The sequence below is a fragment of the Danio rerio genome, chromosome 10 (assembly GCF_049306965.1).
Source record: "Danio rerio strain Tuebingen ecotype United States chromosome 10, GRCz12tu, whole genome shotgun sequence".
Taxonomy (NCBI): Eukaryota; Metazoa; Chordata; class Actinopteri; order Cypriniformes; family Danionidae; genus Danio; species Danio rerio.
In genome coordinates, this window is record NC_133185.1 from 22,065,192 (window position 1) to 22,079,697 (window position 14,506).

At 34.8% G+C, this 14,506-nt stretch overlaps 2 protein-coding genes across 5 annotated transcripts in view; one reads left to right on the forward strand and one right to left on the reverse strand.

Annotated features, from left to right (window-relative positions):
* Positions 1-485: 485 nt before the first annotated feature.
* On the reverse strand, positions 486-9,172 carry rab36 (RAB36, member RAS oncogene family). The gene is given in 11 exon segments (NM_001079660.1): positions 486-840; positions 924-1,043; positions 3,687-3,777; positions 3,866-3,947; positions 5,176-5,227; positions 5,316-5,380; positions 5,473-5,574; positions 5,663-5,737; positions 7,116-7,207; positions 8,664-8,751; positions 9,133-9,172. Coding segments are annotated over 10 exon segments (789 nt in total). The 5' UTR covers positions 8,718-8,751; positions 9,133-9,172; the 3' UTR covers positions 486-784.
* Positions 9,173-12,131: 2,959 nt separating this feature from the next.
* The window catches only part of sppl3 (signal peptide peptidase 3), a 203,561-nt gene continuing 201,186 nt past the window's right edge, over positions 12,132-14,506 (forward strand). For 2 of the 4 annotated variants that reach the window (XM_073913963.1, XM_073913961.1), the window contains exon 1: positions 12,132-12,345. The gene's annotated coding sequence lies outside the window, so the exon portion shown is untranslated. The remainder of the gene's footprint in view (positions 12,346-14,506) is intronic. The other 2 variants (XM_073913962.1, XM_073913960.1) reach the window with 1 other exon arrangement.

A 14,506-nucleotide genomic window follows, 5' to 3' on the forward strand; every position in this document is an offset into this window, starting at 1 on the left:
ACAGTCATGGAATAGTTTGATAATCATAACAGGCAGGAAATGTTCATTAGCCAATAACATCACCACATTGAAATTGTCTATAAAAGACTAAGAGAGCCTGCTTATAAGAATCTGTGACTGTTATTGTTAAATAAATTGTTTAAAATGAGTTTAACTGACATGACATACAAATATTAAATGCAAAAATGAAATAGATTTTAATTGAAGTAATTAAATAACTGAAATAAATCAAAATCTAAACAAGAAATTAAAATCTTTATTTATGTAAATTTGCTTTGTAAAATTACAATTAGTGTTCGTGGCTCTTTGACTACATATTTCAATATTTAATTACATTATTCTTGTTAAAATATACCTGGCAACATTTTTGGTGTATAAGCTAAAATAATTAATTAAACATGCATAAAAATACATACTTAAAAACAGAACCCATGCTTTCCATACAAATATAGACAATTGGTTAATAAAAACTACATAAACTTTGCTTAATTATAATGCATTTTTATTCAATCTGCCAAAATAAAAAGTATAAAAGATCGCAATATAACATATAATCATTAAAAGGCAGTTTATGCTGCAGTACAAAATACTGGCAATAATACTACAGTATGAACCATACTGATATCAGTCCCTTATTGTTAGGCGATTCCTCACAGAGAGGACATTTGTGATGCACCAACTGCTCGTCAGTTTTGTCACAGAAAAACATTTTTTTCTTTTTCTAATGTGTTAAACATTTATTCTTTTCTTCAATACAACAAGTTTCCTCATGAACCATAGAGCATCAGCAACAGCTCTTCTTCTTTGGCTTCTCCTGCGTGACTTCCAGTGTTTTATCATCTGAAATAACAGAAACCACAATAACTAACTCCAGACAACCCAATATTATCCTCATCATGTCAGATTTATGATGTTTCTCTTACTGAGAATACTGCCATCTCCGATCTGAGTGCTGCTGGTGGTCCCAGACTCCAGGTCCTTCATGACAGCATCTTCAAAAGCCAGAGCAGCCACACGGAAGAAAAACTCTTGGACGTTTTCACCTTCAAAAAAAAAAGCAACAGTTACATGTACAACTTTGTATAAGCCACTATGATATGATATTTATACCAAAGTCCCTTTAAGGCAAGTCATTTCACTCGGCAGCCATCTTTGGAAGCCTCTCAGGCAATATGCTCGGGCATTCTGTTTGAATGAGGAAACATCAAATTCTCCAAAAACTACCTGCCAAGCTTACGGTTAAATTTCATGTTAGGAAACAACAATAAAATTAATTAACTGTCTCACGTTTCATTTCTAAAGGTTTGAATCACACAAAATTTGCGGAAATTTACGTCTTTTCCCAGCCCCTCCTATGAAGGCTCGTCAGGTCTATATCGATCGATGAATAGTTCTTGCACTTAGAAGGCGGGTCTTCCTTACCATATTGGCCCTTACACTTTTTCCGATTCAAAAATACGAGTGACACATCTTGTGTATTTTATAGACGAACTACCAACCTACGTCACACGGGTCCCCGGTTGAAAAAAGAGACCGGTTGCAATAGCAAACATGTCGTGTTGTGCAGTAGGATGCCAAATTCGAGTCTAAAAATAGAAAACTTAACTTTTACCGTACACCACACTGCTTTTAGTGGCAACCGCAGATGTCTTCGGCTAAAAGGAAGCTGAATGAAGTGACGACCTAATTAAAAATGCTCGACTCTACAGTTCTCATTTCATATCAGGTAAGTTCACGCTATGCTGAATCATGCACGTCACTCATTTTTGATTGCAGCAATGATTTCAGCAAAAACAGTTATGGTTAATTTAACTGCGAACACTGAGTGCTAAGTTATTAAGGTAAAGTTGGCTTCATATTCACACATTCATTCAGTGACAACTTGTGACACACTCCCTATATTGTTCACCACGGCACTTTAAATATTCGGTCTGAAATAACCTGAAAGTGTGCAACTTTTCATTTTCTGTCAGTTTTAAAACTGAATAGGTCTAATCCAATTCAATGATCAATGCGAAGCTAAGTATAAAGTTTAATTTTAAAAGTTTGAGATTGGCTGAATGGATTTCAAAAATTGTAAAAGTCAACTGTTTAAGGCCGAACTCACACTATGTACAGTTGCCTCAAACTGGGCCAAAGCACGCTTGTCGCCCTCCTGTCTCCCACGACGGCCCGCACTCACACTACAATCGGGCCTGGGCACGCTTACGTCATCGATGCTGCGCTGTGCAGTAGAGAAGTGCTCTCGCTCAGCACAGAGAAGATTGCTCTAGTTAAATCATTTCAGTCGTTTGTTATGCAGTGACATGCAGTCAAATATTTCGCCAAACAGTCCTTAGGGATGCGGTGACACGCAGTCAGATATTTCGCCGAACAGATCCGCCACTTTTAGCGCTCATAAACAATCATAAAGCCCTCGTGCTGCAGGAATGAGGAGGTCTGCTAAAGGTGCGCAGCTGTCGTGCAGTGAGGGGTTTGCGTCTTTAATAATCTAGGGCAGTTTGCGTTCATTGAACAGTAAGAATGATTAATAAATCCATATGAAACAGTCCCTTAAAGTCATGTCTCGCTGTCAGTTTCGGGCTTTGGCACGTTTTGCACTCGCATCACAAATGCCCAAGCACTCACATCAAAAACCCAAGTCTACCGCACTCAGGCCCCCCTCCTCCAACCGGGACAGGGCGGCCAAGTAAACCGTGCCTGAGCCCGATTTAGCGCACTCACACTTCTCAAACGATCCGGGAAACGGGCCTGGGCACGGTTCGGATAGCATAGTGTGAGTAGGCCTTAACTCTAGGGTAGCTGTAAAATGAAGAACCTTTTTTTAGAAATAGTTTACAATTTACAAACATTTACAATCATTTGTATCTGATTGTTGGTTGTTGTATTTAAAAAGTGGGTACTAAACTACAGTATATAGTTTACAGCAGTAGGTGAGATTTTAATTGTAATTGTAAGTGAATTTTAAAATAAAAGAAACACTATTATATGTTTTATTCTAGATTCCTATAAAACAGATCTGATCTAACACTAACAATCTGTTTTCTATTTACATTATTTTCCTCAAAAAACTTAAACAAAACTGACCTATATTTATATTTATAGCCCTTCTGTTAAATTTGAATTCTTTTACATTTTCCCGCCAATTTCTGTTTAATGGAAAGATTTTTTTCAACACATTTCTAAACATAATAGTTTAAATAACTAATTTTAGATTTTTTTCTAAAATGTAATTATGTTTATTTGAAGTGCAATTTTTATGATAATTAGGCGAACTAAGCAAGTTAGGGTAATTAGGCAGGTCTTTGGAAAATAGTGTTATCCAAAATGTTTGTATTAATCATAATATTGACCCTAAAATGTTTTTTTAAAATGGATAATAAAACAAGACTTTCTCCAAAAGAAAAAAATATAATCAGAAATGCTGTAAAAAATTCCTTAATCTGTTATATATCACTTGAAAAAAAATTCAATTATAATCAAATATAATACTTGTATATTTTGTTCAGTTGTTACTTTGATTAGTTCTACTGAATAAAAGGCAACTAAATAATTGTAAATGTGAAATGTACTGTTTAATAGTTTACTAAACATCAACTTTAAATCTGAGGAAGCATCACTGTTTTTGTGTACCAACATTACTACCAGAAAAAAAAATCATGAAAAAGAAACAATTTCAGACGTACCTGTTTTTGAGGACACTGACCAGAATTCTGCATTCATTTCTGCTGCAATCTTTACGGCGTCCCTCTCGGTCCTCTGGCACTCTTCTGTAGACTTCACAGAAACACAGCAGGGACTCTTTAATAGCTTCTGCAGGTCTTATGTGTACATTTGCATGCATGCTTACAAGGACTGTTCTCACCAGGAGGTCTCTTTTTGTGCCAACCAAGAAAACAAAACAGGAGTCTGGTTCATTTTCCCGCACCGCCTCTAACAACCACTGTCTGTGTAACAAATGAACAACAACAACAAAAAAGGTGCATTTTGATGTAATAGAAAACATTCTTAGATTATAACATAATTGACAGAGTTTAGGCAAAAATATTCCGACTGTTTTCCTTATTTACAAAAACACAGAAAGTAATCCAAGATTGCAAGAACCAATAAAACAACTTCATATGTGTAGAGAAAATGCAGGACTATGTGTGGAATTAAACTGGTGACTTAAATAAACGCTACATAAAAAAACAAATCAGACACAGTGGAGCATAAACAATTAAGCAATGGGTAACCATTGAAACAAAATAGCAATGGAAACAAAGGGTATGTTTACGCAACAATGGTGTAGGGAAAAAAAGCTGTTTTAAATAAATATTTGAATATATATTTAGTTTATCCTGATATACTGCTGGTGTTAATATTAAGGTATGAATCATTCATTCATTTTCCTTCAGCTTAGTCCCTTTATTCATCAGGGGTCACCACAGCGGAATGAACCGCAAACTTATCCAACATATGTTTTACGAAGCAGATCGCATTCCAGCTGCAACCCAGTACTGGGAAACATCCATACACAATCAAGTTCAAGTTGCTTTATTGGCATGGCATTTAATACAGTATTGCCAAAGCATTTCAAATATGTCATATATTAACATCATCAAATAAAAAAATTACAGTAAATTAAAAAATAAATGACAAAAAACAGATAATACAATTTTCACAAATACAATAATAATACTAAAAAGTCTAGATTATTTAAATAAGACACATGAATTTACATCAACCGTTACTTATGATGTGTAGGGTGTATACATATTTTGCAGTTTAGATGTCAGTTCATCCTCTTTGAGTACATGGTGAAGTTTTTTTGATACATTTAAATAAAAAAAATGAATGAATTAATGTTTCAAATTGGGGGAAAATTTTTCACACATATACACTAGGGCCAATTTAGCTTTTAGTCAATTCACCTATAGCGCATGTTTTTGGACAGTGGGGGAAACCGGAGTACCTGGCGAAACCCATGTGAACAGGGAAGAACATGCAAACTCCACACAGGAATGCCAACTGACCCAGCCGGGACTCGAACCAGCAACCTTCTTGCTGTGAGGTGACATTGCTAACCACTGAGTTACTGTGTCACCATGTACTAAAATCAATATTTAGAAATCATATATTATTCCCTTTTTTTAAATATCTGTTTACATTTCCACTCTCCAAACATGTACTTACTTTGTGTTTTCCAAGGTCTTAATATCCGCCATGTCAAAGACAGTGATAATAACTTTTGAATAGAAACAAAAACATAAAACATTAGTGTGAAAACAGACTCTGATCTGGAGAATTCAAAGACATACAGTTCTGCATTTTACCTTGAGCTCCTCTGTAATATGCTGATGCAATGCATTTAAACTTTTCTTGACCAGCGGTGTCCCATCTACAAATATTCCGAAGTGCAAAACAAATATAAACCACAAAAAATTCAATTGAACAAACATGTTATTTAAATCATTTAAACAAAACACACACATTTGAAGAGAAAAAGGCAGCCCAGACATCTCAAATCTCTCGATCTCAAAATCAACACCTATAGTAGCCTTATAGTCTCTCTCAAACACGTCTTTACAGAACCTGTGAAATAAAAAAAACACAGAAAAAACCTTCATATCCATTAAATATACAACATGTATCATTTCAAGAAAACCTTTGTACACCTTACCTGTTTATTAAGCATGTCTTTCCCACATTGAGATCTCCAACCACTACTGCCTTTGACATCTTAAACCTGTCATACCTAGTAGATAATAAGAAAACACATACAGTATAGGTATGTAATAATATTTGGTAGTATAACAATTTAAAATGAAACAAATTATAACATTATTTAACCCATTAACTGTGTACACAAATTTGGATTCCCTCTTAAAAATGATCAGCAAGAAGGTTGCTGTTTCGAGCCTTGGCTGGGTCAGTTGGCGTTTCTCTGTGGAGTTTGCATGTTCTCCCCATGTTCGTGTGGGTTTCCTCCGGGTGCTCCGGTTTCCCCCACATGCCCAAAGACATGTGGTGTAGGTGAATTGGGTAGGCTAAAATTGGCCATAGTGTTTGTGTGTGAATGAGTGAATGTGAGAGTATGGATGCTTCCCAGTGATGAGTTGCAGCTGGAAGGGCATCCGTTGCATAAAACATATGCTGGATAAGTTGGTGGTCCATTTTGCTGTGGCGACCCCAGATTAATAAAGGGATTAAGCCAAAAAGAAAATGAATGAATGAATTTGAAAATTATTCTTCATTTATTTTTCCTTCGGCTTAGTCCCTTATTTATCAGGGGTTACCACAGCAGAATGAACTGCCAAGTAATGTTTATATGTTTTTTAGAGCGAATACCCTTCCAGTTGCAACCCATCACTGGGAAACATCCATACACTCTCATTCACACTCATTTATACACTACGGACAACTTTAGCTTACCCAATTCACCTATACAACACATCTTTGGACTTGTGGGGGAATCCGGAGCCTCAACCTAGTACTGGGAAACACTCATACACAGTCTCACATTCACATATGCACTCATACACCACGGCCAATTTAGTTAACCTAATTCACCTGTACAACATGTCTTTGGACTGTGGGGGAATCCAGAGCACAAAAACAGGGAGAACATGCAAACTCCACACAAAAATGGCAACTGGTCCAGCTGGAACTCGAACCAGCAACCTTCTTGCTGTGAGGTGACAGTGCTAACCACTGAGCTACCGTGTTGCCCCACTTGAAAATGATATATGATATAATCATATAAAGTTTGTCGAGATAAGTCGAGGTTAAGTAAAATAATTTTTAAAAATAACACAAAAACGTCCCACCTATTAAACAGTGACAGTTAGGAGGTTACTTCAAAACTATGCAATACATTTATTAATAAATATACAGTATATAACTGTTCAATTAAAAGTGTGAAATTCTGTAAATTCCATTATGTTGTAATAATGTATAATTAATTTTATAATAATCATTTGAAAAAAACATTTATAATTATGTAATCATATAATAATTACAGTACTGTTATTACATAATTATATGTATAACTAAATTTACTAATTATATTTTATACATTATTTTATTATTCTTGAATTGTTTTTATTAAAAATGTACTACATATGTATATCTACCCTTGCAGACGAGTCGTCCGATCTTGGCAAGCCACCTTGGCTTCTACATTCCAGTCATCCTTCATTTGCAGGCAAGCTTGTGGATTATAACACTACAGAATAATAAAACAGAATCAACATAATACAACATCAAAAAAATAGATAGCTTTAGCCATTTAGTGAATAAAGCTAGCATTTTTGTCTTGTTTGACGTAGTATCTCTCTATTTCAATACTTTCAGAAAGTGTACATTTGTCCTTAATTTAACTCAACTGCAAAAACTAGTATACGAAGCAGCTGTGCACCGCCTTTTCATTTCAGCAGAATTAGCTGCAGTCCTGTGATTCTGAAAGATTGGTCTGCAGTGAAGTTCCTCTATGGATGTCACACGTTCTCAATATACTAATCTGATGAACTCAATACAGTGTACAGAACATTTGCTGAATTTCCTGTACTACAACCTGTAATGCGTTGTGAATCAGCTGAGATGATTTTACTTTTCTCATACACCAATGTAGCTTACTTGAAGACAACTTTTAAGGCAAAGGTCAACTAAAAAGAATCATTTGCTGTTAATTTACACTTTAATTTATATTTTCATTTGTAATATACAAATTATAATTCATCTAAGTAAAGAGATAAGTAGAGCATTAAGTAGAGCATTAAAGATATGGTCCTTGGTAAAGTCAATGAATACTGGCACTAAATAATAATAATAATAATAAAACTAAAACTGTATACCTGTAGCTCATATGGATTCATTGAGGTTTTATTAAATTTATATGATAGGTCTGTGCAAGAAACTAAACATAGTTTGCAACATTATTACTCTTTTCCACAGCCTCTGCAAATGGTCGCGAGTCATATGCAACAGGATGATTCGTAAACGTGTCTAGGACTGTTTGCTGAGGCTGTTGATTGAAGAACATGTATTAAATAATGTTTACGTTTATTTACACATAATGATTGTTTCTCTTCATAAGACCTCAATGGAACATCAGGAGTCACAGATATTCATTTTGTTTGGCCTAAATTTGTTTTGACTTTCAAAACATCAGTAGCCAAGCTATTGGCTTGCATTTTATGCATCAACAAAAACCGTGATTGCAGACAAAAACCTTCTTTAACGATCTACTGAAGATAAAATACATCCTGGATGGCATAAGGTTGAGTCTGTTCATTGTAAATTGTGATGTTTAAGGGATAGTTTACCAAAAATGAAAAATTCTGTCATATTATATATCATATTTACTCATCCTCCACTTGTTTAAAATCTGTTTGAGGTTCTTTCTTCTGCTGAACACTAATAAGGAAGATATTCTGAAAAATATAGGAAAAACAGAAATTGTTTTATCCATAGTAGGACCAGAATGACTTTAAATGTCAATGTCTTTTACAACATTCTTGAGCATATCCTCCTTGTGAACAACAGAAAAAATAAATCATAAATGTTTAGATTAGAACCACTTGAGTGTAAGAAATGTTCAGTTTGTGGTGAACTATCCCTTTCAATACTCAATAATAAAATAAAAATGACACAACTAAGTTAGACTTTAGCATGATGTGCACCTTTGGAAATGCGGATATGATCCTGTCTCTGCTGACAGGTGGACTGAACTGCATTGTCTTGTCAGCAAGTTGTCCAGAAAAAAATCGCCTGTAAAAGAAACGCAAAGATCAGACCTACTGTAAATGTTTACTCTGCACATTTACAGTACCTAATGTTACTACTTGATACAGCATTCTTAATATAGTAGGGCAGAGAGAGAGATACACTTTGGTACATAAGTTTGAGGAAAGTTGTTTAATGTTAGTTTATACAGAAGACGAGGGAAATTGTTTTTAATTAAATGATTAGTTAATCCTCCGTGAACAAGCAGAGCTGCGTTCGTATTACGGGCATGACAACACAGAAAAGCACTGTAACGGCGCAGTCAGGGACTATTTCAGCCACAATTATTGTAAAACATTGCTAATGTTCGGTTTTGAGCATTATTTCTAACTAGGATTGTGTATATTAAAGCAGTCTCGTACTCACGGATGTTTCTGAAGCGCAGTTTATTCCTGCTGAATGCGCGTTCACTCTCCGCATCAAATCCTCCCTTCTTCGCCATGGCAACCAGGAGCCGGAACTCGTCGTCACGTGGTGCAGGAGATACGCATGGCAAAATGCCAAAATGACATTTTTCACATAATCGACGCACTTTGCGTAAAATCAAGTATATGAATGTATGTCAAGCTAATATTGACATTATATAGTTGCCATTGATATAAATGCTAAAAAGCTTATTTTGATAGAAATATATAGCATGCAGGGCGCAGTAGATAGTGCTGTCGCCTCACAGAAGGTCGCTGATTCGAGCCTCGGCTGGGTCAGTTGGCCTTTCTGTGTGGAGTTTGCATTTTTTCCTGCCTTAAAATAGGTAAGCTAAATTGTCCATAGTTTATGTGTGTGAATGGATGTTTCCCAGAGATGGGTTGCAGCTAGAAGGGCATCTACTGTGTAAAACATATGCTAGATAAGTTGGCGGTTCATTCTGCTGTGGCGACCCCAGATTAATAAAAGGACTAAGATGAAAAGAATAAATGAATATATAGCATGCATATATAGATGTATATGTGTGTGTATGTATATATATATATATATATATATATATATATATATATATATATATATATATATATATATATATATATATGTAATAACTATGTAAAATTTACCAATTACAGTAGAATTTTGTATTAATCCATAAATAAAGTAATTATAAATGTTTGTATTCTTCAAATGATTATTATAAAGTTAATTCTATTTGCTGTGTATGCGTGGGTTTCCTCAGGGTGCTCTGGTTTCTCCCACAGTCCAAAAACATGCGCTACAGGTAAATTGGGTTGGCTAAATTGTCCGTAGTGTATGAGTGTGAATAGGTGTGTATGGATGTTTTCCTGAGATGGGTTGCGGCTGGAGATCCTTTGCGTTAAACATGTGGTGGATAAGTTGGCGGTCCATTCCGCTGTGGCGACCCCAGATTAATAAAGGGATTAAGCCAACAAGAAAATGAATGAATGAATAATTGATTATAATTGGTTTATTAAATTTTACATTAGTGATGTGTCTATTGTTTTTAAACAAGTGAAAAAAATGTTTCACTGTCATTCAACATAAAAGATACAATTGGGCAAAGTTATTAGTCGTCCTGTGAAATTAAAATTTTTTAAATAAAATTTTCCAGCTGTATAATCGAGAGAATAATTTCTGCAAAATAAAATCATAATGGTTTGCAACCACATAAGGGTGAGTAAATAGTAATAGTAAATGTTCTGTTATATTGTAAATTCTTGCTTATGAATGAACAGAATCTACAGGTTTTAATGAAAGTGTCAAAGTATAAACTGAATATTTATTTAAATGAACATTCATTATGAATTAAAGTACCATTAAATAATTTGTTCTAAATATCCCTGGCATGATTTTACTGCATAAAGCATCTTAAATGCTATTCATTATTAAATGCTAGCACAATTTTGTAAAAATAAATAGTCAAAATACATATTTTAAATTATTACAAACTCTTATATGACAAATGGACATGGTGGTTTTAGTGGCTATGTATAAAGATCAATGACTGATTTTATGTCTACTCTGTGATCCTTAAATATATTATTTTATTATGTCATCAAATGATTATTTTTACAAACATGACTGACAAGATTATTTTTGGTTTAAAAACTGTCAGTTTAAAAAAAAATCATTTTAAAGCTAAATCATAATTTCTATTGCTTTGATGCTTGAGTAATGGAAACAAAAAGTGAAAAATATGCTAACAACTGTACACAACACGTCACAATTTGTCAACAGCACTTCCACGTATTTGTGTGGGCAGTCAAAGTACAGGCTTTGGATTAGTACAATATTTATTTTACCACTTATAACATTAGCATGTTTGGATGCAAAATAACAAAAACGAGGGAATAAAAACAACAACTGCTAGTTCAGATGATTGCTTAGAGTTATTAGATATGTACTATAACGGTCAAAAGTTTATGGGTCAGTAGGATTTTTAAATGTTTTAAAATAAGCTTCTTCTGTTCACCAAGGCTGCATTTATTTAATCAAAAATATAGTACAAACAGTAAAATTGTGAAATGGTATTGCACTGTAAAATAACTGAAGAAGAAGTTTATCATCTAATTTAATAATTTATTCCAGTGATTTTAAAGATGATTTTTCAGCTTCATTACTTCAGTCTTGAGAGTCACATGATCCTTCAGAAACAATAAATAATTTCAGCTGAAACTACATACAATAAGAAGGAAGTTATTTAAAGTTTTAATAAATATTGAACAATTTAACATTTAATAAATGTCGCCTTCATGAACAGAATACTTTTCTTCAAATCAAACACATGAAAAAAAACTGACCCCAAACTTTTCACCGGAAGTATACTGCACAAAATTTCATTTAATTTTGGATGCGATTCATTGTTTGATAGAACAAATTTTACAGTTGAAGTCAGAATTATTCACCCCCTTTGATTTTCTTTTTATATTTTTTTTATTTGTCTGATAATATTGTTTCTTCTGGAGAAAGTCTTATTTGTTTTATTTCAGCGAAAGCAGTTTTAAATTTTTTAAACACTGTTTGAAGGTCAAAATTATTAGCTCCTTTAAGCTAGCTATTTTTTTCAATAGTCTAAGTTTAAAAAAGAACAAACCATCATTATACAATAACTTGCCTAATTACCCTAACCTGCTAATCCAATTCAGTGTCTTGAAAAATATTTTGTAAAATATTATTTACTGTCATCATGGCAAAGATAAAAGAAATGAGTGTGTTGAAAATCTTCCCCCCGTTAAACAGAAATTGAGGAAAAAATAAACAGGGGGGGCTAATAATTCAGGAAGCTAATAATTCTGACTCCAATTGTACGTATAATTTCCTAATTTCACAGTTTATGTCTAATAATTTAGCGCCCGTTATTCTGGATGATCGCAGGGTGGCAGCAAACCTCCTTTAACTGTTTACTGCTGTGTCATGCCAAGCAAGTTAGATTGCGCTCTTCGTGAACAGCGCTTCGGGGATGGTTTTTCACCACACCTCAAGTGATTTTTCGTAGTAAGTTTTTTTCTTTCACGTGTTATTGTAAAATAAACACGAGGACCGTCATTTTCACATTACATGAACAATTGTAGATCAGCAGTGCCAGCGGGCCTGGCTTTTAACAGCCCTTTTTATGGATACCAAAGGTCAAAGGTAACTAGGTTGAAAGGCTCAGTTTGGCCTACAGTCTTATTCCATTTCACACATATCAATAATGATGGACAATATGTGAAGCTGAAGTGAATCATTTCTAATTGATCCTCCTATCTGTGTTGGGATGTCGTTTTCAGGACAGGGTCTTCTGTTTCGGGTGTGTTTATTGTTATGGATGTGTTCAGTGAACTCAAACTTGACCTCTTTTTCAACTGAAATTACTCGAGAATGCAGGCTGCGTTCAGTTGAACTTGTTAACTTGTTTGTTTTCATGTTTGTTGTTACCTAACTAGTAAAGGGCAACAAATGTGGTGATGTAATAATCTGTGCATCTGGCAGATTCAATGGAATAAAAAGACAATCAGATGTCTTGAAGATATTAACAACACCCATGTGTACTTCTGTACAGCTCCAACACATAATTGGAGACAGAAGTTGTCTTTTTCTCACACGCCTGTTTTTATATATGATAAACCAATGTGAGAGAATAGCTGTTGGTTAAGGGTTTTTAATATATTATTAATATTAATTAGCCTACACATTACAACATTGTTTTTTTTTTTATTAATTATAGTGTCCTACGTTTGAAACAATAATACTCTGTTGAAGTTATAAGAAAGTTAAATAAAAAATGTAGTATTAAAAACAATTTGCATTAGTCAATTTATAAACATTTATTCATTATTTTTTTTCCCTTGGCTTAATCCCTTTATTAATCTGGAGTCACAACAGCGGAATGAAATGGCAACTTATCCAGCACATGTTTTAAACAGCAGATGCCCTTCCAGCTGCAACCCATCACTGGGAAATCCATACACACTAAAGCTGCGGTCACACTAGAGTTTGTGCGTTTAAAATTCTGTCGTACGGCGCTGCGAAAAGGGGTGGGATTAAACAAGATGATTAGACATTAAAAAAGAGAGCGATTTGCTCCATATTTTAAATTTCTGTCCAGAGAGGTCATGTTTTGATCCTCGATTGGTCTCACGCAGTCACGTGATGCGATTTTGCAGGTCAGAGTTCACCAAGCTTGAACTTTGCACCGCAGCAACCCGCGAAACTTTATGCATGACCTTGCATTTCCGGTCTGAATCATTCGCGTGCGTATGAATGGAAGTCTATGGGGAGAAAAGCCCAGTGTGACCGCAGCTTTAATCACACTCATACACTACGGACAATTTAGCTTATCCAATTCACCTATAGCGCATGTCTTTTGGACTTATGGGGGTAACTGGAGCACCTGGAGGAGACACAGGGAGAACATACAAACTTCACACAGAAATGCCAACTGACCCAGCCAAGGCTTGAACCAGCAACCTTCTTGCTCTGAGGTGAACGTGCTATCTACTGCGCCACCGTGACACCCGCATAAGTTAATTAATAAACAATATACAAATATATTGACCGTATGGAAACATAATAATTATCGTCAATATTATAGAGTATTTGATATTAAGTCACTTAAGGGTAACTCACAGCAAGAGGGTCACTAGTTTGAGTCCCGGCTCAGTTGGCATTTCTGTGTGGAGTTTGCATGTTCTTCCCGTGTTGGCGTGGGTTTCCTTCAGGTGCTTCAGTTTCCTCCACAGTCCAAAGAGATGCGCTAAAAGGGAATTGGATGAACTAAATTTACTGTAGTGAATGTGAGTGGGTATGGGTGTTTCCCAGTACTGGGTTGCAGCTGGTAGGGCATCAGCTGCGTAAAACATATGCTGGAATAGTTGCCGGGTCCTAGGAGCATTCTGTAAGTGTACTGTAGGTGGATAGATGGATTAAAAGGTAACATGACAACCTAATATTAGCAGATTAAAATATAAATCAATAATGCACACACACACACACACACACACACACACACACACACACACACACACATACACATTTAAAACCAGAAGTTTACATACACTCTAAAAAAAGAAAAATAACCTTTTTTTATGTCTGATGGTAAATCATACTAAACGTTTACTATTTTAGATCTGTTAGGATTACCTAAATCATTTACATTGCTAAATGCCAGAATAATGAGAGAATTTTGTTTTCCGATTTTTTTGTTAATTTCCAGACAGTTTACATACATACATTTCCTTGGTATTTTTTTAGCTTTGCTTTTAAACTGTATAACTTTTGGTCAGATGTTTTGGGTATCCTTCCACAAGCTTTT